This window comes from Pelophylax lessonae (genome assembly GCF_965119305.1).
Source record: "Pelophylax lessonae genome assembly, chromosome: 2".
Taxonomy (NCBI): domain Eukaryota; kingdom Metazoa; phylum Chordata; class Amphibia; order Anura; family Ranidae; genus Pelophylax; species Pelophylax lessonae.
The window spans coordinates 715,924,215-715,945,682 of NC_138769.1; the positions used below are offsets into that span (position 1 = coordinate 715,924,215).

The window sequence follows — 21,468 nt, forward strand, 5'->3', positions numbered from 1 at the left end:
GTACAAAACTGGTGGCCAACTACAAGAAACATCTGACCTCTGTGATTGCCAACAAGAGTTTTGCCACCAAGTACTAAGTGTTTTGCGAAGGGGTCAAATACTTATTTTTTGTGCTTTTTCCCTTTCTTTTCTTTTTTTTCTTTTTTTTCTTTTCCCTTTATTTTCACCTCCACTGCTTCAAGTTCACATGGGTGGCAAAAGGATGGTAAAAAAATATCGGCCTTCTCACTGCCTACCTACAAAATAACATGGTGGCCACTTAGGTGTGTACACATTGCCACGATGTTTGGATGTGCAGCAAATTTAACCCATCAGGGAGATTTACTAAAACTGAAGCACTCCGAATCTGGTGCAGCTGTGCATGGTAGCCAATCAGCTTCTAACTTCAGCCTATTCAATTAAGCTTTGACAATAAGGGCCGGTTCACACTAGTGCGATGCCAGAAATTGCATGGGATTCGCATTGCTGTGCAGATCACATGTGATGTCTGTGTGATGCGAATTCAGCCATACAAACTGTATGGCTGAATTCACATCGCATTCGGGCCCAAACTTGTGCAGGACTCTTTTTTTTTTTTTTTTTTTTTGTCCGCACCGGAATCAGATCATATAGCTGTTCACACCCATGCGACCCGATTCTGCAGATCGCGGGGTGTCGTTGCCGTAAGATAAATACAAAAAAGTGCAGCGCTGTGAAATGTAAATAAATTTAGAAACGCATGATTATAAACACGATACATGATGTTGACTAAAAATATAACAAATGTGAAAATGTGAGTCTTTAACAGTGCAGATCCAGGTGATAATTGTTAGTAGTATAGGAAGAACGTGAATAGGTCAGCCACCTCCAACATCTAGGGGGCTTACCAGAAATGGTGGACCCAGTTTGGCTTATGCCTAATGGGTCAATGCAGGCAGCAGTGTATCCACACCAGGTAAATAAGGAAAAGTTGATTCTAATATGTAGCTTCACTTTCCACTGTGCTAGAAATTAGGGATCAACCGATTATCAGCAACACTGATATATCGAGGGCCGATATGCCCTTTCCCCGATATATCGAAATCGGCCCCTGAGGTGTTCGATATTGCTGATATTTTGGGAAACTGCTTGTACCGGAGTGATGCCTACAGCTAGAGGCATCACCCCGGTACCGGCGTCCATAGCCGACGGTCGGCTGTCTTGTAATGACAACCGATGCGGCGCTGAGAAGCCGCTCGGCTGTCATTACAAGGAGCGGGAGGGGACGCCCCCCTCCCGCCGCCTTCTGTGGCTCGCCTGGGTCTCCTGTCCCACTGGGAGACCTGGGCAACCAGCCTGCACGGCCACTGAAGAGAAGACCTGATCAAAGCCGCATTCGGCTCTGATGGGGTCTCCATGTAAAAACCTGGAAGTAATGTCATGACTTCACTTCCGGGTACTCTGCGCCAAATTAAAAAGAAATTACAGCATTCAAAACAGCCAAACTTGCGTTTTGAATGCTTTTAAGTGCAGAGGAGGGGTTTGGGGTCTTTTAGACCCCCAGATCTCTTCACAACAGTACCTGTGAAAAAAAAAATTATTAAAAAAAAACATTTTTTTAAATGTCCAAAAATATCGGCCGATACCGATATCCAGCATTAAAAAAACGATATCGGTCGTTCACTACTAGAAATGTTATGAAATATTCCACCATCAAAAAGAAAAGCCGATCCACGAATGACACATGGGTATATTTTCTCCAGTTAACTCAATTAATGGATACCCAGAATCAACTTTTCCCTATCTACCTGGTGTGGATACACTACTGCCTTCATTGTCATCAGGGGGCCACGCCCCTAATGGCTATATAATAAGCTGCAGAGACCGGAGACCGGCATAATCACCGGAGACGTCGGAGGAGGAGGACCGGAGGAAGAAGAAGAGCCGACAGCAAAAGAGCAGAAGACCGGAGAGGAGAAGAAAAGAAGAGAGGACAGCAGAAGAGCGGACAGCAAAAGAGCAGAAGACCCCAGAGAGGAGAACACAAGAAGAGTGGACAGCAAAAGAGCAGAAGACCCCGGAGAGGAGAAGACAAGAAGAGCGGACAGCAAAAGAGCAGAAGACCGGAGAGGAGAAGACAAGAAGAGCCGGATGAAGATTTTTAATAAACTTTCCAAAACGTCTCCTGTCGTTATTTCCATACACTGCCTTTTATGTGGTGAATGAGTAGGGGTACAGTGTACCCCATACCCATTCACATAGGGAGGGGGTCCGGGATCTGGGGGGCCCCCTTGTTAAAGGGGGCTTCCAGATTCCGATGAGCCCCCTGCCCGCAGACGCCCACAACCACCGGCCAGGGTTGTGGGGATGAGGCCCTTGTCCTCATCAACATGGGGGCAAGGTGCTTTGAGGTGGGGGGTGCAGAGCCCCCCCTGCCCCAAAGCACCAACACCCCCCCATGTTGAGGGCATGTGGCCTGGTGTGGTCCAGGGGGGGGTTGGGCCGCTCACTCGTCCCCTCCCCTTTCCTGGCCTGCCGGGCTGCATGCTCGGATAAGAGTCTGGTATGGATTTTGGGGGGGACCCCACGCCGTTTTTTCGGCATGGGGCTACCCTCAAACTCCATACCGGACCCGAAGGGCCTGGTTTGGAACCTGGGGGGGACCCGCACGCAGTTTTTTTTCCCATTTTTGGCGTGGAGTTCCCCCTCAAGATTCTCACAGCACAGGTCGCGCTGGGAACCATTGATTTTGAATGGAGGCAGAAAAACGCTGCTAAAAGCAACGTGGCCAAACGTGCAATAACGCAAATGGAAAAAGCTACTGAAAGCACGTTTAACAGCTGCTTTTTCCCGGCGTCAGAAATAGCTTTGCAGGACGTTTTTTCTAACGTCCCGTGTACATGGAGCCTTAGGCATAAGCCAAACTGGGTCCACCATTTCTGGTAAGCCCCCTAGATGTTGGAGGTGGCTGACCTATTCACGTTCTTCCTATACTACTAACAATTATCACCTGGATCTGCACTGTTGAAGACTCACATTTTCACTACAAACATTTTGATATAATGTCAAATTTGTTATATTTTTAGTCAACATTAATTATCATGTGTTTCTAAATGTATTTACATTACACAGCACTTTTTTTGTATTTATATTGTTACAGATTGTCTTCTGTTATGCTAGTTGCTCCTATCTACCCAAAATACTACACCAGGGTTTCTCAACTAGGGTTCTGTGGAATCCTAGGGTTCCTCCTGAGGTTGCTAGGGGTTCCTTGAACAATGGGCAATTTCTGCCTCTCAGATAAGTTTCCAATGACACCATTGTTCCTTTTAGCTATCTGTAAGGGTGGTTATTCTTCCCAATGATGACAAGAGTTAGGAGCATTCTTCCCACTGACTGTCACACTAATCTGTCATGAGTTGTAGATTTTAAATTTTTTTCAGGGGTTCCCCGAGACCAGAAATTTATTTTAAGGGTTCCTCTGTGTTGAAAAGGTTGAGAAAGGCCGTACTAGACTAATAAGCGCAGTACTTTTCGAATTTGCATTTTTATCTTTAAGATACACTCCGCAGTCCGTTTGCATGAACAAGTTGCGATTTTGATGCGGTGCGGATTTGCAGCGAATTCGCTGCATCTAGTGTGAGCCGACCCTAAAACCTGAAAGCTGATTGGTTTCTAGGCAGAGATGCACCAGATTCTGCTTGCTCCATTTTTGCTAAACCTCCCCCATTGTGTCACATTTGGCAGGTGGGGTTACTTACTAAATGTGCCCATTGAAGCAAAAATGGGACTGTGCTGTAACCGCATGCCACCCGTTGATGTGCACAATTCTTGGTGGGATCGGATTTAAAAAAAACAGCATTCAGAAGGTGGGATCACTTTTCAGAAAGGTGGTAAACTCCACCTGCCAGTGTGAATGAGCCCTAAACATGGGGGAACTGAAAGCTACTGCAGGTATGTGCGTATAATGACAGAGCCCAGCCTGATGCCATCACATGAAAACCGGCATTATACCGCCTGCTTTACCTATGTGTGAAATGTATGCAAAGCTGGGGATTGTATATGTTCAATATTCATAAACCTGTTTGGTGGGCTTGTGTGCTGCTCCTTAGCCTTTTCCATATTATGTCTGTGCAGGGTATGCCGGAGCAATGGGCACGATTACTGCAAACCTCCAACATCACCAAACAAGAGCAGAAGAAGAACCCGCAGGCAGTGCTGGACGCCCTAGAATTTTACAACTCCAAGAAAAGCACCAACAGCCAGAAGTACATGAGCTTCACAGGTAAGCAAGGATTGGCGACCTAAAGGGCAACAGTCGTTCTGGAGAATATTGTTGGCTTTAAGGGACCTTTTTCTTCTGAGAGTGTGGGCCTTTTAGATGAGTTATATAAAGCCCCCCTTTCTTTAGTCTTAGTTCACACTATGTGCGGCGTGGCTCGCAGCAGGGGGTCTGGTGCGTCCCCGTTCACCCTTTTCGGGTCTGAATTGGGTCCAAATATTGGGCTGAATTTGGACCTGAAATGGAGCCATAGATGCACAGAACTCTTTTGCAGTGCACTCCGTGGCTGCCCTGGAGATGCATGAAGGGGCTTCATTGAGAGCCAGTCGCACTCTCCTGCCATTGTATTCAATTTGCAACCCAGCCTTAATGAACGTGGTCTCAGCCATTGTATCTGAATAGGTAAAGTTGTAGATTATGTTCTTCAATACTGAATAACATTGGAGCTTTTTTAGAAATAAAGTGTACCCTTAGGTCTCATTCAGATGTGCCGCTCCACTGGAAAGCAATCCACGCCAGGCTCAACCATCTGGTTCTACTGCCCCCCAGCCGCACATGTGAACAAGCTCTTAACCGCTTGCCGACTGCGCACAGTATATTTACTGCGGCAGTCAGCCCCGGCCAGGCAGAGTGACGTAGATCTACGTCGCTAGCCTGTGACCGGCTTGTGAGCCAATAGCGGGCGAGCGTGCGCCCGCCCCGGCTCGTTCACTGAGGAGTCCGCGCGTGTGACCGGCGGACCCGATGTCCGCCGGTCACACTACGATCGTCGGTAGAGAGGGAGAAAGTCAGGCGGCTGATGTAAACAAGCCGCCTGTCATTCTCCCCTGTGTAAAAATGGAGATCAGACGGTTCTGCTATGTAGAACCGTTGATCTCTGTTTTTACAATAGGAGACATGTCCAATCACAGTTAGAATCACGCCCCTAGGACACACTTAACCACTCCCTCTCCAATACAGTTAACCCCTTCCCTGCCAGTGCCATTACTACAGTAACAGTGCATATGTATAGCACTGATTACTGCAGTAATGTCACTGGTAACCCCAAAAATGTCAGTCAAGGGTCCGATCTGTCCGCCGCAATGTCGCAGTCCCGCAAAAAAAATTGCAGATCGCCGCCATTACGCGTTAAAAAAAAAAACACCAAAAATGACAAAAATCTTTCGCTTTGTTAGTAAACGCGATAACTTTTGCGCAAACCAATCAAAATACGCTTTTTGCGATTTTTTTTTTTTTTTTTTTTTTACCAAACATATGTAGCATAAAACAAATTGGCAGAAATTTTTTTTTGGGGAATTTCATATAAAAAAATGTGAAAAATATTATTTTTGCAAAATTTACGCTCTTTTTTTGTTTATAGCGCGTGATCAAAAAATCACACAGGTGATCAAATACCACCATAAGAAAGCTCTGTTTGTGGGAAAAAAAGGACGTGAAATTTGTTTAGGTACAGCGTCGCACGACCGCGCAATTGTCCGTTAAAATCAAGCAGTAAAAAATTGCAAAAAAACCCCCTGGTCAGGAAGGGGGTAAAATCTTCAGGGGCTTAAGTGGTTAAAGTATCCCTACAGGCCAAAGCAACAGGTTAAACAGTTTGCTTTAATACCACTGTCCACAGTAGCATCTTTCACTCCTTTGCTGCTCCAATTGGCTGCCAGAAGCAAGAGAAAGGAAGCTACAGGTTGTACCAAGTCCTGGCAAACAGAGGGACATGGACTCTTCCCAAATAGTGATTGGCCCAAAGCTGTCACATGTTCCTCCATACTTGAAAGTAGCAGGTGATCTGAGTGGCAGGGGAGCTCAGGCAAAGTTAGTAGGTGCTTTTGAGGGGGGGGGGGGGAGGTTGCTTTGCCCTTCATGGGCCAGCCAGATTATCCATGCACAGTTAGCTGCCATCCAGTACTTGGCCCACCACCTTCTTGGCTTCACGATTTACCTCCTAGGCCCCTTTCACACTTGTGCAACTTGTCCTGGGATTTGAGACTGCAAAGTCGCATGACAAGTCGTACTCCATGATTTCCAATGAGTACCAGTTGTATCTGTGCAACTTCAAGTTGCAACGACTTCAAAGTAGTCCCTGCACTACTTTGGTCAGACTTTGATGCGTTTTGAGACCTCAAGATTACACAGGCATTGCTTCAATTGCAGTCAAAATCACGACAAAATCGGGGACAAGTGTGAAAGGGGCCTTTAATGTTTTTGGAAAACCACAAAAGGTTCAGGAGAGGCCATGTCTAAACAATTCCTGGCGGATGTTTGTATTTTCATATTAGAGGGCCCCAGGTTTATTGTCTTCTAAAGCCCCCTGGATGAGAACTAGGGAGATGTGAGGACCTCACTGATTGCCTGCACTAACTTTCTTATGCTACCTTTAGCTTTTTTCCAAACTTGAAATAACTTTCAGACCTCAGGAAACACCTGCCAATGATATAAATACTATGTTTAAGGCCGGGTTCATACTTATGCGAATTGGCATAACAGGAGAGTGCAGGGCTGGCCCAAGACATTGTGCTTCCTGGGTCCAAGAATAAAAATGCTGCCCCCCCCCCAAAAAAAAAAACTCATGCCCATCAAAAGGCCCCCACATCAATTATTTTATATAAATATAACATTTAGTAAATATTATATATACTGTTATCTTCTTCCTTAACCTACCACTGGACCAGTCCACCAAACACCCACTGTCTGTCCTCCTGTCCCTCCTGTGTCTGCCGTGGCCACCACCCTAGATCCAGCCTGCCCTGTGTGAGATGGAGTGCGCTGATGTGTCTCATTGCGCACTCCGCCTCCTCCCACTCAGTTTGCATTACAGGCGGCAGTATGAGATGGCGAAATGCCACCCGTAAAGGCACCACAAACTGATGACATAAAAAACTGCTGAAAAATAAATCTTGGGCGTCAATTTGCTGCCCCTCTATAAGTGCTGCTTGGGTCCAATGGACCCAGTGGGACCCATGGTAGGGCCAGCCCTGCCCACAAGGCACTGATGTGGTCCCTGCTCTGTTGACCCTCATGTCCTTACAATCAAGGGTCAATTTGCTGCCAAGTGCTGCCTGGGTTCAATGGACCCAGTGGGACCCATGGTAGGGCCAGCCCTGGGAGAGTGTGACTGGCTCTCAATGGAGCCAGTTCACAAACCTCCGGGATGGCTGCAGTCCACACTGGAAAAGAGTCCTGTGCATCTTCTGGTCCATTTCAGGTCTGAATTCAGGCAAAAATTGGGACCATATTGGCACCTGAAACGAAGAACAGGGACGCACCGGACCCCCTGCTGTTAGCCAAGGCCCCAGCTAGCGTGAACCCAGGCTTAAGCTGGATATACACTATACAACTTTTGTTGTTCGATTTCCTTTTTAGATTTACCTATGTAGTGCAAGGGCCTGCCTGATTGCATATGAATTTAAAGTGTTTAGGTTTGACCTCATATATTATGTGATTTTTGGTAAATCTAAAGGAAAAAAATTAATGAAAATTGTAAAGTGTGTATCTAGCTTAAGGCATCTCGCATCCAATTTGCATGACAGGAGAGTGTGACCGGCTCTGAATGGAGCCGGTTCACACATCTCCGGGGCGGCCACGGTGCGCACTGCAGAAGAGTCCTGTGCATTTTTGGCACCATTTCAGGTCTGAATTCAGCCAAAAATTCGGACCGAACACAGTGTGAACCCAGCCTAAAGCCCATGGCATATTGGTGTGAAGAGTAAGTTGAGATATAACAATAAAAAAAAAAAGAGTAGGGATTGTGGCATGCATAACATATTTGACAACCAGGGGTGCTCTATGACAAAGCTGATTTCAGTAATAATAGTAATACATAAAGTAAATGAAAATGGCCAGAAATAAAATGCGGCCAGTAAAAATTGTAGTGTTCCCTGACGTAGTTGTTGGTGGAGAAAAGTCCATTACATTGATGGCCTGTTTAAAAATCTCCACTTACAGTAGTAGTCAGTGAGATGTCCACATTACATTGGTGGTGAGTGTAGTGCCCCTTGACATTGGTGGTCAGGCAGTAAAGGACTCCATTATATTGGTGGTAATTGAGAGAAGGGACATGTTACTCTGGTGGTCGATGAAAAGAATGTCCCTTACATTGGTGATCAGTGGGAAGAATGTCCCTTACATTGCTGATCAGTGGGAATAATATCCCTTACATTGGTGATCAGTGGAAAGAATGCCTCTTACATTGGTAATCAGTTAAAAGAATGTCCCTTGCAATGGTGATCCGTGAAAATAATGCCTCCTTCATTGGTGATCAATAGCAGGAATGCCTCCTATGTTGGTGATCAAAGTAAGGAATGTCCCTTACATTGGTGGTCAGTGGTTAGAATGCTGCTTACATTGGTGGTCAGTGGGAAGAATGCTCCTTACATTGGTGATCAGTGAGAAGAATGTTCCTTACATTGGTGATCAGAATGCCTCTTTCACTGGTGATCATTAGGAAAAATGCCCCTTACATTGGTGGTCAATGAAAAGAACTTACTTTACAGTGGTGACCAGTAGGAACAATTCTCCTTACACTGGTCATCAGTGGGAAGAATATTTCTTACATCGGTTATCAGTGGGAAGAATGTTCCTAACAACATTGGTGATCAATAAGAAGAATGCTCCTTACATTGGTGATCAGTTGGAAGAATGCTCCTTACATTGGTGATTAGTGGGAAAAATGGCTCTTACATTGGTGGTCAATGAAAAGAACTTACTTTACAGTGGTGACCAGTAGGAACAATTCTCCTTACATTGGTTATCAGTGGGAAGAATATTTCTTACATTGGTGATCAGTGGGAAGAATATCTCTTACATCAGTTATCAGTGGGAAGAATGTTCCTAACATTGGTGATCAATAAGTAGAATGCTCCTTACATTGGTGATCAGTGGGAAGAATCCCTCTAGCATTGGTGATCAGTGGGAAGAATGCTCCTTATACTGGTGATCAGTGGGAGGAATGGTCCTTATACTGGTGATCAGTGGGAAGAATGCTCCTTATACTGGTGATCAGTGGGAGGAATGGTCCTTACATTGATGATCAGTGGGAAGAATGCTCCTTACATTGGTGGTCAGTGGGAAGAATGCCCCTTACATTGGTGGTCAGTGGTAAGAATGCCCCTTACATTGGTGGTCAGTAGGAAGAATGGCCCTTACATTGGGGGTCAGTAGGAAGAATGGCCCTTACATTGGTGGTCAGTGGGAAGAATGCCCCTTACATTGGTGGTCAGTGGGAAGAATGCCCCTTATACTGGTGATCAGTGGGAGGAATGGTCCTTACATTGATGATCAGTGGGAAGAAAGGTCCTTACATTGGGGGTCAGTAGGAAGAATGCCCACTACATTGGGGGTCAGTGGGAAGAATGACCCTTACATTGGTGATCAGTGGGAAGAATGGTCCTTACATTGGTGGTCAATGAGAAGAATGTTCCTTACATGGATGATCAATAGGAAGAATGTTCCTTCATTGGTGGGTGGTCAGTAGGAAGAATGCCCCCTTACAGTTAAAGTAGCCAAAAATATCATTGGTTTTTCAGTGTTTACTTATCTGAAAGTCAGAAATTGCTCAAGGAACCCCTAGCACCCTTTGGAGGAACCCTGGCTAAGAAAGGCTGGCTGCTTTATAGACAGGGAACAGATAAAAAGCTTCTCATTATTTCTCACTTTTTCTTTTTTTCATTAACGCTATTAGAAGGCATTTTCTTCTGCATGGTTATAGTTGTCCAGTATTTTGCCCTGGAGGTTCCTGCAGATGTTGGTAAATCCCTCCCAGTAAGTCGTAGTATTCTCAGCACATGGTGTGAGATCTGATCGCTTAGCAAAGCCTCAGCCGCTGCTGTCAGCAGTTTCCTCACTTAGCCAGACATTTCTGATAAGCTGCCGGCGTTTGGAGCTCTGGGATTTTTACAAGCCAAGCAATAGATTCTAATTGTTTCCGATATGAGTCACCGGCATCCTGCCGTCCCCATCTCTCCGGGGTCCCTCCCCGCGCTGCTCTCTGGCCATCCTCAGACATGGACGCATTGTTTGGGTTGGCAAAGCCCTGCTGCAGCTGACTGCGCTACTGTGTTTGCTCAGCGGGGTGTCGGTGTGAGGGATTGGCATTCACCGCTGGCATCTTCAGAAACACAAAAAAGGAAAACGTCTGCTTTCCAGCAAGGCCAAATAATTCATGTAAATCCCCGCCATGGTTAGAATGTGTCCAGGGGCGCTTGGTTTAATTTTCACATCTTTGCACGGAATGTGACGAATAGATTGTGATTAATTGTTAGAGGGCAATGTATGGGGCTTCTCTTTGCTTACCAATCACAAAAACTGCTGAATTTCACAAAATGGGTTGAATCATTCTGATTCGCTGCAGATATGTTAGTCTCTTGTCTGTGAGCATCTCACTTTCAAGCTGGAAGATGCAGGGAACACAGTTAGAGCACCCAAAAATTGCCACTTGGGGCCCATTCACACGCCTGCATTGCAGCAATGCGTTTTACCGCAGTACACAGTAATGCTTAGCTCTGTGTGGCGTGCTGACATTTATTGTTAACAGTTTCTAGAGTAGTGGTCGATGTGCGACATACCGTGCATTTTAATGCGCTGCAATTGGTCCATTGAATTGCATTGGCAGCCTATTCAAATGAATGGGCTGCCTTTGCGCAATGCATGTTATTGCACTACAATGGACCGTAGAAATGTGAATGGGTCCTAAAAGTTTTGATTAGAAAAATATATGGGGCTAGCATTGCTGACCTTTTAAAAATGCTAGTTGCATGGCTGTTATGCTGACCCGGTGGCTTTAGCAGTTCCATTCTCTGACCTGCAATGTGTTGGAGAAAAGTCTGAAGCTGTAATTTGCACACTTGTCCTGGTTAGTAAATTTAATATGTTGGTGCAAGAAGGTCAGCGAGACAGCTGGAAGGCAAGGTCAAGAATAGAAACCCTTACGATATTGGCATCCCAGCTCTCCTAAAGGAATAACTACACATTGAGGTTGATTTACTAAAAGGGAGAGTGCAAAATCTGGCGCAGCTGTGCATGGTAGCCAATCAGCTTCTAACTTCAGCTTGTTCTGTTAGCCCCCTTTCACACAGGCGGTGCGTCCGATGGAGTCCGTTCTTCTCAGCGGGGGATCGATCCCCTGATCCCCGTTGAACAGGCAGGTGACAGCTCCATCTCCGCTCTGTGTGGAGAGACAGAGCTGTCAGATCCCCGCTGTCCTCTATGGGGAGATTGGATGAGAACAGACCGCCTGTCCGATCTCATCCGATCCTTCAGACCAGGGGTCTTCAAACCATGGCCCTCCAGTTGTTCAGGAACTACAATTCCCATCATGCCTAGTCATGGCTGTGAGTGTCGGAGTTTTACAATGCCTCATGGGATGTGTAGTCCTGCAACAGCTGCAGGGCCGTAGTTTGAGGATCTCTGCTCCAGACGGATGGAAAATAGGGTTTCCATGCGTCTGGATTTCACGGACAGGTTTGGATCGATTAGCAGCAGGTGTCAGCGGAGATGTCACTGCTGACACCCGCTGCCCCATAGGGATGCATGGAGCATCTGATCAGGTCCGCCTGAAAAAACAGGCGGATCGGATCGCCCGTGTGAAAGGGGCCGTACGGACCGTTTGTCTGTTTTTCATCCATCCGTTGACGGATGAAAAACAGACATCAATGCATTCCTATGGAAAAACGGATGACAACAGATGATCATCCGTTTACATCCGTTTTCATCCGCTTCCATCAATGTCAGTTTTTTTGGAATGGATGAATGCCCTATTTTTCTACCGTTAAAAAAAACGGATCGGACGAAAAACGGATGTAAATGGACAAACGGTCCGTTTTTCATCCGTTTTTGCATAGGTAGTGGATGTAAAAAAAAATGTACGAAAAACGGACAAAAAACGGATGAAAAACGGATCCATTTTGATGTGACTGAACTGATGAAATGAACGGTCCGTATGTGTGAAAGGGGCCTTAAAGCGGAGTTCCACCCTGGAATTTTTTTTTTTTAATAAAAATACCCCCGGGACAGTCAGGGCTAGTACATTCCACAATGGCTAGCCTCTGAACTGTCCCAGGTTGCACTTACCTTTTAGGAGAAATACTTACCTTGAAAATTTCTTCTCCAGCGCTGCCATCTCAGGTGTGGGCAGCTTGAAGCCAGCGCGATCCTCTTCTGTATCCTCTTCCTTCTTCTTCGGTCCCACGATGCACTGCGCTGGCCCCGCCGTCACTTCCGGTGCGCGCGCGTCATCCCTCCACAGCTTCTGGGCATGCCCAGAAGCTGTTTAGAAGGGAATGACGCGCGCACCCCGGAACTGACGTTGGGGGCCGGTGCAGGCGCAATGATTCTTGGGAGCGATGACGTTCAGCTCCCAGGAATCATTGCAAAGCCAGGAAGTGACGACGGGCCGTGGCTGCCGAGGGGAGGAAGAAGGTAAGTATATTTTCTTCTCTACGAGGTAAGTAAAAAAAAAAAAAAAATGCGATTATCCATTTGTTTTTCAGGTGACCCAGAGCGAGAAGATGGAGGTAAGTATAATTTTAGGGTGGAACTCCACTTTAAGCTTTGACAAGGAAACCTGAAAGCTGACTGGTTTCCATGCAGAGCTGCACCAGATTCTGTACGTCCAGTTTTTGTAAATAAACTCCATTGACTATGAACTATGAGGTTGATTAACTAAAACTGGAGAGTGCAAAATCTCTTGCAGTTTTACAAAGAAACCAATCAGCTTCCTGCTTTTTTTTTTTTGTCAAAGTTCAATTGAAAAAGCGGAAGCTAGAAGCTGATTGGCTACCATGCACAGCTGCGCCAGATTTTTCACTTTCTAGTTTTAGTAAATCGGCCCCATTGACTATGAACTAGGGGGGGTTGGTTTACTAAAACTGGAGAGTGAAAAATCTGGCGCAGTTTTACATAAAAAAACAAAAAACTTCTAGTTTTTTTTTTTTTTTTTTTTCAAAGCCTGAAGTTAGAAGCTGATTGGCTCCCATGCACAGCTTCACCAGATTTTGCACTCTCCAGTTTTAGTAAATCGACCTCAATGTGTTTAGACTCGTCCCATTACATTAGGACCCATTCACACCAGTCCCTATTGACGCAGCATTGTGTGCATTGCAACGCACAGTTTTATATTTTCTTCAGCGGTATAGCTGGTGTAAGGCCATACTGATGCTTTATAAATAGATCCCTAAAGGATTCTCAGTATTTTGGGTAATTTTTATCATGTTTTCCTGAAAAGAAATGTGTGTTGCTTTTAGATTTGTACTATCTGTCTGTTGTAGCTAGCTGTTTTATCAGGTCGTGTGGTCAAAAGCCTTTGAAGGGCAACTGCTGAGATCACAGAGTAAGCCCCATAAGAGTGGTTGATGCTTTGAATCAGAGGCGTAACTAAAACCTTCAGGACCCCGGTGCAAGAAACCATGAAGCGACCCCTGGCCAGGGCCCTTCCTTTCAACATTGGGCTTTTCCCACTGATCCTGGGGCCCTTCATTCTCACTGCGTGGCCCTTTATTACGGTCCCACTGCGGGACCCTTTCACAAGTTCTGCAGTGGGCCCCCTTCCTGCCATCTTGGGGCCTCACCACGGTGGTGGAATGCTAGGGCCCGGTTGCAAGTGTGACCTTTGCGATCCTGGAAGTTCACCCACTGGTGTCAGTAGTTATTTTTGAGTACAGTATTTTAATTGTATTATTTTTTATCATTTTATTTAATTTTTTTTACAATGTCACTGACTATGACTCTGTCCATTCAGAAAAGGAAGGAGCTGGTAAATTAGATATGTACTGACCCCTTCCTGGTTCTCTATTGTGACACATCCCCTGCAGCAGCCGGGGAGGGGAAGCACAGTGGGGGGTAGAAGAGAGACCAGGGGAGCACACAGGGGCCCAGAGACAGCAGGACACAAGTGAACTGGATAGGAGGAGTGGTGGGGGCAGAATACAGGGGAACCAATCTCCTCCATTTATCTCCTGCAGCTACAGGAGGAAAAAGGAGGACAGTGATTTCTCTACATGCTGCCCTCGTCGCCCCTCCTATCCAGGTGTACAAGGGAGCCGCACAGGCCCTCTGGAGCATGGGGCCCGGTTTCAATTGCAACCACTGCAACCCCTGTAGTTACGCCCCTGCTTTGAATCAGTCTCTGCAAAATGCTGTAGGCTAAAGCAGAGCACTGACAAGACCCTTTACTTCGGCTAGAAATAGTAGGTCACGTTCAACTGGACTTGTTCTGTAATGTTGAAGATGTTTTGTAGTTCGCTAAGCCACTTCTCCAGTCCCAATAGTCTTTACATTATAATATAGCTTGGGTCAGCTGAAAAATGTAGCAAAGATTGCAAGTCTTTCCATTCCAAACACTGTTCATTTAGGGTCCATGATTGGAGTTGTCAAACTGGGGACAATGCAAACTGCGTACAGTAGTCCCCTTCCCATGTCATTGCTAAAGAAACTGGCCGCCATGATGTCAGCATAGCAGTTACAGAAGTTAATGCAAATTCTTATCCTCTTCTTCTGATTGGCTGCCTGTGTCCTCATTGATGAGCAATGGGTGATTCATTACATACTGAATTCCCGGTGAATCACCGCGGGGTGAGCTTGCTGTCATGTTCCTGGAACACATGTCCGCCATCACCAATTCCCCAAACCTTGATTTGCATATTTCATTAACCTTTTAAGACCTAGTGCATGGCTAGACGACCTCACTACTCTAGCAATACAAATCCTATCATGTCTCTGTCTCTGGGAGTCATACCTATGGCTGTAGTTTTGCAATACCTCATTGAATTTGTAGAACCAAAACAGCTGGAGAGCCAAAATTGCCTACCCATGGCCTAATGAAACAATCAGTAAATTTGTATTGATTTAGAACAGCTTATTGATGAACAGCATCGAACAGAAACATCGGATAGAAACAAATGGGCTGTTGGTGTTTAATTTGAATGGACTTTTTTTTATATAAAGCAAACCTCCAACAAACCTGGTCACTACAGGCTGAGCTTAGATCTGAATTTAAAGGTTTTTATGTGCTGTTTTCACTGGAGGTGAATGTAAGATTTTTTTTTTTTCCATCATATGCTCAGTATGGTTTGCCCATGACTGTGACGGATTTACTTAAAGTGCACTTTTAGTGCAATTATCGCTCTTAAGTCCCCTCCCCCAGCATGTCCATAATGCAAATTGCCTAAAATGCAGCCCCCTGATGATCTTCACTTCACTTTAGGGGAAACCTTATGGACTGTGAATTGCCTTTTAGGTACAAATGGTATATCCTAAATACTGGGCACTTTGTCTCTAAAGACAAGTACACTTATCCTTCAAAATACACTGACCTTCTATATTTTCTTAACTGCACTTTGTTTGTTTCCTGAGAATCTCTCCTCATTAGTTTTAATATTTATAAGTTTTACCAGTAATATTTCCCATGTGTGACTTGTAGGTCTTTTTATTGTGATGCACATTCCCTTAAATCGGCCATATATAGTGCAATTTTCTTTCCTGTTGATGGGGGAATCCCTCTGGTGGAGCTATTGTGTTCTCCCAGCAGAAGGGGGGGGGGGGGCATTGGGGAGCCACACAGTGTTTATTGCTAGCGATTGGGTACCATCAGCCTGCCCATACATGGCTCAAATCTTGCCCGGTCTCTGCTGAACCAGCCGAGATTTTAACCGTCTATGGCCGGCTTTACGTTTGTAAGTGTAAGGCTTGTATGTATGTCATTGGCTTTAGAGCTGTTTTTTCCTTCTACAAGTCAATAGAATTGCAACAGTCGGTCAGAAAGATCTCAAATTCAATTAGGATGAAAGGTGGTTGCCCATGAAAGTGTCTTGCATTTGTCTGTTTATACAAACCCTAAGCCAGGCTATGCAAGAGCCAATAAAATAAGTGAAGCAACTGGAACTGTCCTTTATAACCCAATGAGGTTTCTAGCATATTGCATAATCCCTTTGCAACTCATAGCTGATTGTCCTAGATGAGGCATTCTCAATCAGGGTACCTCCAGGGTTTTGTAGGGGTTCCTTGAGCTGTTGTTGATTGACCTCTTATTTGACGCTGCCTGCATGATTCCAGGTCTATCGCCGTCTAGAGAAGCCGGCACCATAACACCAATGATCTGTCTTGGGGGGTGTTTTTCCACTGGCCACCAGTGTAAGGGACATTCTTTACAATGACCATCAATGTAAGGAGTATTCTTCTCCCTGATCCCCAATGTAACGGCCATTCTTTCCACAAGTCAATAGAATTGCAATAGCCGGTCAGAAAGATCTCAAATTCAATTAGGATGCAAGGGGGTTGCCCATGAAAGTGTCTTGCATTTGTCTGTTTATACAAACCCTATGCGAGGCTATGCAAGACTTAATAAAATAAGTGAAGCAACTGGAACTGTTCTTTTATAACACATTGAGATTTATAGCATATTGCATAATCCCTTTGCAACTCATAGCTGATTCTCCTAGATGAGGCATTCTTAATCAGGGTACCTCAGGGTTTTGTAGGGGTTCCTTGAGCTGTTGTTGATTGACCTCTCATTTGACGCTGCCTGCATGATTCCAGGTCTGTCGCCATCTAGAGGAGCCGGCGCCATAACACCAATGATCTGTCTTTGAGGGGGGGGCGTTTTTCCACTGGCCACCAATGTAAGGGACATTCTTCCCAATGACCATCAATGTAAGGAGTATTCTTCTCACTGACCACCAATGTAACAGCCATTCTTTCCATTGATCACAAATGTAAGGGACATTCTTCTCAATGACCACCAATGTAAGGAGCATTTTTCCCACTGATCACCAATGTAAGGAGTATTCTTCCCACTGATCACCAATGTAAGGAGCATTCTTCCCACTGATCACCAATGTAAGGAGCATTCTTCCCCCTGATCACCAATGTAACAGCCATTCTTTCCACTGATCACAAATGTAAGGGACATTCTTCTCAATGACCACCAATTTAAGGAGCATTCTTCCCACTGATCACCAATGTAAGGAGTATTCTTCCCACTGATCACCAATGTAAGGAGCATTCTTCCCACTGATCACCAATGTAAGGAGTATTCTTCTCACTGACCACCAATGTAAGGAACATTCTTCCCACTGATCACCAATGTAAGGAGTATTCTTCCCCCTGATCACCAATGTAACAGCCATTCTTTCCACTGATCACCAATGTAAGGAGCATTCTTCTCAATGACCACCAATGTAAGGAGCATTCTTCCCACTGATCACCAATGTAAGGAGCATTCTTCCCACTGATCACCAATGTAAGGAGCATTTTTCCCACTGATCACCAATGTAAGGGACATTCTTCCCACTGATCACCAATGTAAGGAGTATTCTTCTTACCAATGTAAAGGCCATTGTTTCCATTGACCACTAATGTAAAGAGAATACACTGACTACCAGAAAGAAGCCTTCCACGGACTCCCCAATGAATTATTTTAGAGAGGGTTCTCTGAAACCTGAAAATTATTTCAAGGGTTCCTTTGGGGTAAAAAAGGTGGAGAAAGGCTGTCCTAGACCGTCTTGCCTATTGCAAGAAGATTGCCATTAGTCCCTGACTACTACTTTTATAGAAATCTGCCAATAAATGTTCCACCTAATACAGAGAATCATTGGCCAGTTATTCACTAACATGTCTTTGTTTTCTTACAGAAAACCCTCCTGCCTTCAATTCATCTGTAAGCCCGGTAAGTGTAGATGCCTATCCTTGTACTATGTTTAAAGTACAAGGATTTTTTTTTTTTTTTTTTACATTTTTCTGTTTAGTTAGCCCCAGAAAATCTCTTTGAAAGTTAGGATCTACAGTCTAAAATTGGCTTCAGGTCTGTCAATATTCCATGCTGCTGCTACGAAGCAAAAAACTACAATCCTGAAATACCCTCCTGTTCTGACCAAAAGACGACTGACTCTTCTGTTTCTTTGCACAATTTAGAACATATCATTCACTGTGTCTCCGCTGAGGAGATTTTTGATATAGTAACTACTAACCACAGTTTTCACTGGAACCTTCCAAGGGGGATATCTATTCTGTGTTGGGGATATTACAAACAATGCTGAAGAAATGTTTTAAGGGGTAATATGTGTAGTAGAGGAGTGCAGAAGATGTGAGTACATGTATAAGAGAGGAGTATGGACGGTATGACAGCTGGCAGTATATGCAGGAGAGGAGTGCAAAGGGTATGACAGGGGGCTGTATCTGCAGAAGAGGTGTGGAGGGTATGACAGTGGGCAGAAGGTGGAGGAGAGGAGTACAGAGGGTAGGACAGTGGACAGTATGTACGGGAGAGGAGTGCAGTGGGTATGGCAGTGGGCAGAAGGTGAAGGAGAGGAGTACAGAGGGTAGGACAGTGGACAGTATGTGCAAGAGAGGTATGCAGAGGGTATAACAGGGGGCAGTATATGGAGGAAAGGAGTGCAGTGGGTATAACAGTGGACAGTATGTGCAGGAAAGGTTTGCAGAGGGTATAACAGCAGGCAGCCTTGATTTTGTCTTTACATTTCTTATTACACTCTTTGTAATGCTTGAATGCTGCCAATGACCCCTCAGCCTTGTATTTTTTGAAGGCCTTTTCTTTAGCATTAATATGCATTTTTATGTTGGAGTTTAGCCACCCAGGGTTTAGTTTTGTTCTTTTAAATTTATTTCCCTTTGGAATGGACTGGCCAATCCCTTTGTTTAGTATGCTCTTGAAGCACTCCCATTTTTCCTCTGTGTTCATTGTTCCCAGGGTTCTATCCCATTTGATATTTTCTAGCAGAGAGCGCAGTTTAGGGAAATTGGCTCTTTTGTAATTCAGTGTCTTTATATTACCTTTGTGTTTCCTATTACTGTAATTAATACTGAAACCAATTGACCTATGGTCACTGTTCCCTAAGTTGTCCCGTATTTCTATATCCATGAGCAGGTCTGTATTGTTGGTAATCAGTAGGTCAGGTACCGCATTGTTTCTTGTCGGTGCATTCACCATCTGACCCATGAAATCGTCCTGCAAAACATTTAGGAACTGCCGAGCCTTGGCTGAGTGTGCGGTTCCTTCTGCCCAGTCTATATCTGGATAATTAAAGTCCCCCATTATAATGACATTTCCCATCCTTGCTGCCAATCCTATCTGCAACATGAGGTCCGCCTCACCCTCCTCCCTCAGGTGGGGGGCCTAAAGCATTCGCCCAATATTACCTTCCCCACAGTGCCTTCCCTTTGAAGTTCTACCCATAGGGATTCTGCCTCATCCTTAGCTCCATTATTAATATCATCCCTCATATTTACCTGTATACTGTTCTTAATATACAGACATACCCCTCCCCCTTTTTTACCTTCTCTATCCCTGCGATAAAGGGAATATCCCTGAATGGTCGCCATCCAATCATGAGAGCTGTCGAACCAAGTCTCAGTTATCCCCACAAAATCGAAGTCCTCCTCAAACATCAGCAGCTCCAGCTCTCCCATCTTGTTGGCCAGGCTTCTGGCATTGGTAATTTTGGCCGTTTACATATATCCTCATTTGATGTTTTTAGGCTGCTCTTGTGATTTTTCCCCCAGTATGTGGAGGAGAGGAGAGCAGAGAGTATGACAGGGAATTATGTGGAGAAGAGGAGTCCAGAAGGTATGGCGGGGGAAGTTTGCTTAGGAAAGGAGAGCAGAGGATACAAAAGAGGAAAATATGTACAGGAGAGGAGTGCAGGAGGGTACGCCTGCGGGCAGTATGTGCAGGAGAGAAGTGCAGAAAGTATGACAGCAGGCAGTATGTGCAGGACAGGCATGCAGAGGGTATAAGAGTGGGCAGTATGTGCAGGAGAGGAGTGCAGAGTGTATGACAGTGGGCAGTATGTGTGGGAGAAGAGTGCAGGGGGTATGACAGTGGGCAGTATGTGTGGGAGAGAAGTGCAGGGGGGTATGACAGTGGGCAGTATGTGTGGGAGAAGAGTGCAGGGGGTATGACAGTGGGCATTATGTGCAAAAGAGGAGTGCAGAGGGTATGACAGCAGGCAGTGTGTGTGGGAGGGGCATGCAGAGGGTATGACGGTGGGCAGTATGTGTGGGAGAAGAGTGCAGGGGGGTATGACCGTGGGCAGTATGTGTGGGAGAAGAGTGCAGGGGGGTATGACAGTGGGCAGTATGTGCAAAAGAGGAGTGAAGGGGGGTATGACAGTGGGCAGTATGTGTGGGAGAAGAGTGCAGGGGGGTATGACAGTGGGCAGTATGCACAAAAGAGGAGTGCAGGGGGGTATGACAGTGGGCAGTATGTGTGGGAGAAGAGTGCAGGGGGGTATGACAGTAGGCAGTATGCACAAAAGAGGAGTGCAGGGGGGTATGACAGTGGGCAGTATGTGCAAAAGAGGAGTGAAGGGGGGTATGACAGTGGGCAGTATGTGTGGGAGAAGAGTGCAGGGGGGTATGACAGTGGGCAGTATGCACAAAAGAGGAGTGCAGGGGGGTATGACAGTGGGCAGTATGTGCAAAAGTGGAGTGCAGAGGGTATGACAGCAGGCAGTATGTGTGGGAGAGGCATGCAGAGGGTATGACGGTGGGCAGTATGTGCAGGAGTACATGGGGGTAGAACAGCGGGCAGTATGTGCAGGAGAGGAATACATAGGATATGGTGCACGCACTCACAATTTCTGAAGCCTGTTTGGTCATAAACCAGTGAATCTGCTGTATGTGTTTTTAGTAGAAACACTTGGAAATGTTCCTAGTGGGAGCTGAGCTCAGCACCCCAGAGCTACAAGGCAAGCTTCCTTGTTGGAACTTTTTTTGAGTAATTAGAGTGCTGGCACATTAATTCTTGGCAATGTTAGCAGAGGAGACTTTGATTTCCATGTCTTGGCCACAATAACTTGGCAGCCCCGGTGGTGTATGTTTGTAATTTACTGTGTCGTATGATGTGCTCAGGGGATTTCCAGCCCATGATTATATTGTAATGGAATCCACAAAGCCAAGGCCGCATTATTGGGGATCTGCAAGCTTGTTATCTGGCCTTTAACCCGCTCCTGACAAGTCAAAGAAGCTCTGAAGCTTCTTGTGGCTTTGAAAAAACTGTTGGTGGTCTTCTGCTATGCTGAAGACTGAGAAGCAAGCATTTATTTCTCAGCCTATCTTTGCTTAGACCAGAGTAGGGGCATTAAAAATTCCACACCTATTGCTGCTTGATTTCTCCTTGATGTTCCCGAGGAGCTCCTGAACCTGAAGTGAGCGCAGTGTGCAAATACCGACTTTGCTTCCAGCCCTCATTACACATTGCAGTGTTGACTTCTTTCAACAGACAG

At 45.5% G+C, this 21,468-nt stretch overlaps 1 protein-coding gene across 2 annotated transcripts in view; it reads left to right on the forward strand.

Annotated features, from left to right (window-relative positions):
- The window catches only part of PAK1 (p21 (RAC1) activated kinase 1), a 177,971-nt gene that overhangs the window by 91,006 nt on the left and 65,497 nt on the right, over window positions 1–21,468 (forward strand). For both annotated transcript variants that reach the window (XM_082245289.1, XM_082245288.1), the window contains exons 4-5: window positions 4,096–4,243; window positions 17,857–17,891. In XM_082245289.1, coding sequence (XP_082101415.1) covers window positions 4,096–4,243; window positions 17,857–17,891 — 183 coding nt within the window. The remainder of the gene's footprint in view (window positions 1–4,095; window positions 4,244–17,856; window positions 17,892–21,468) is intronic.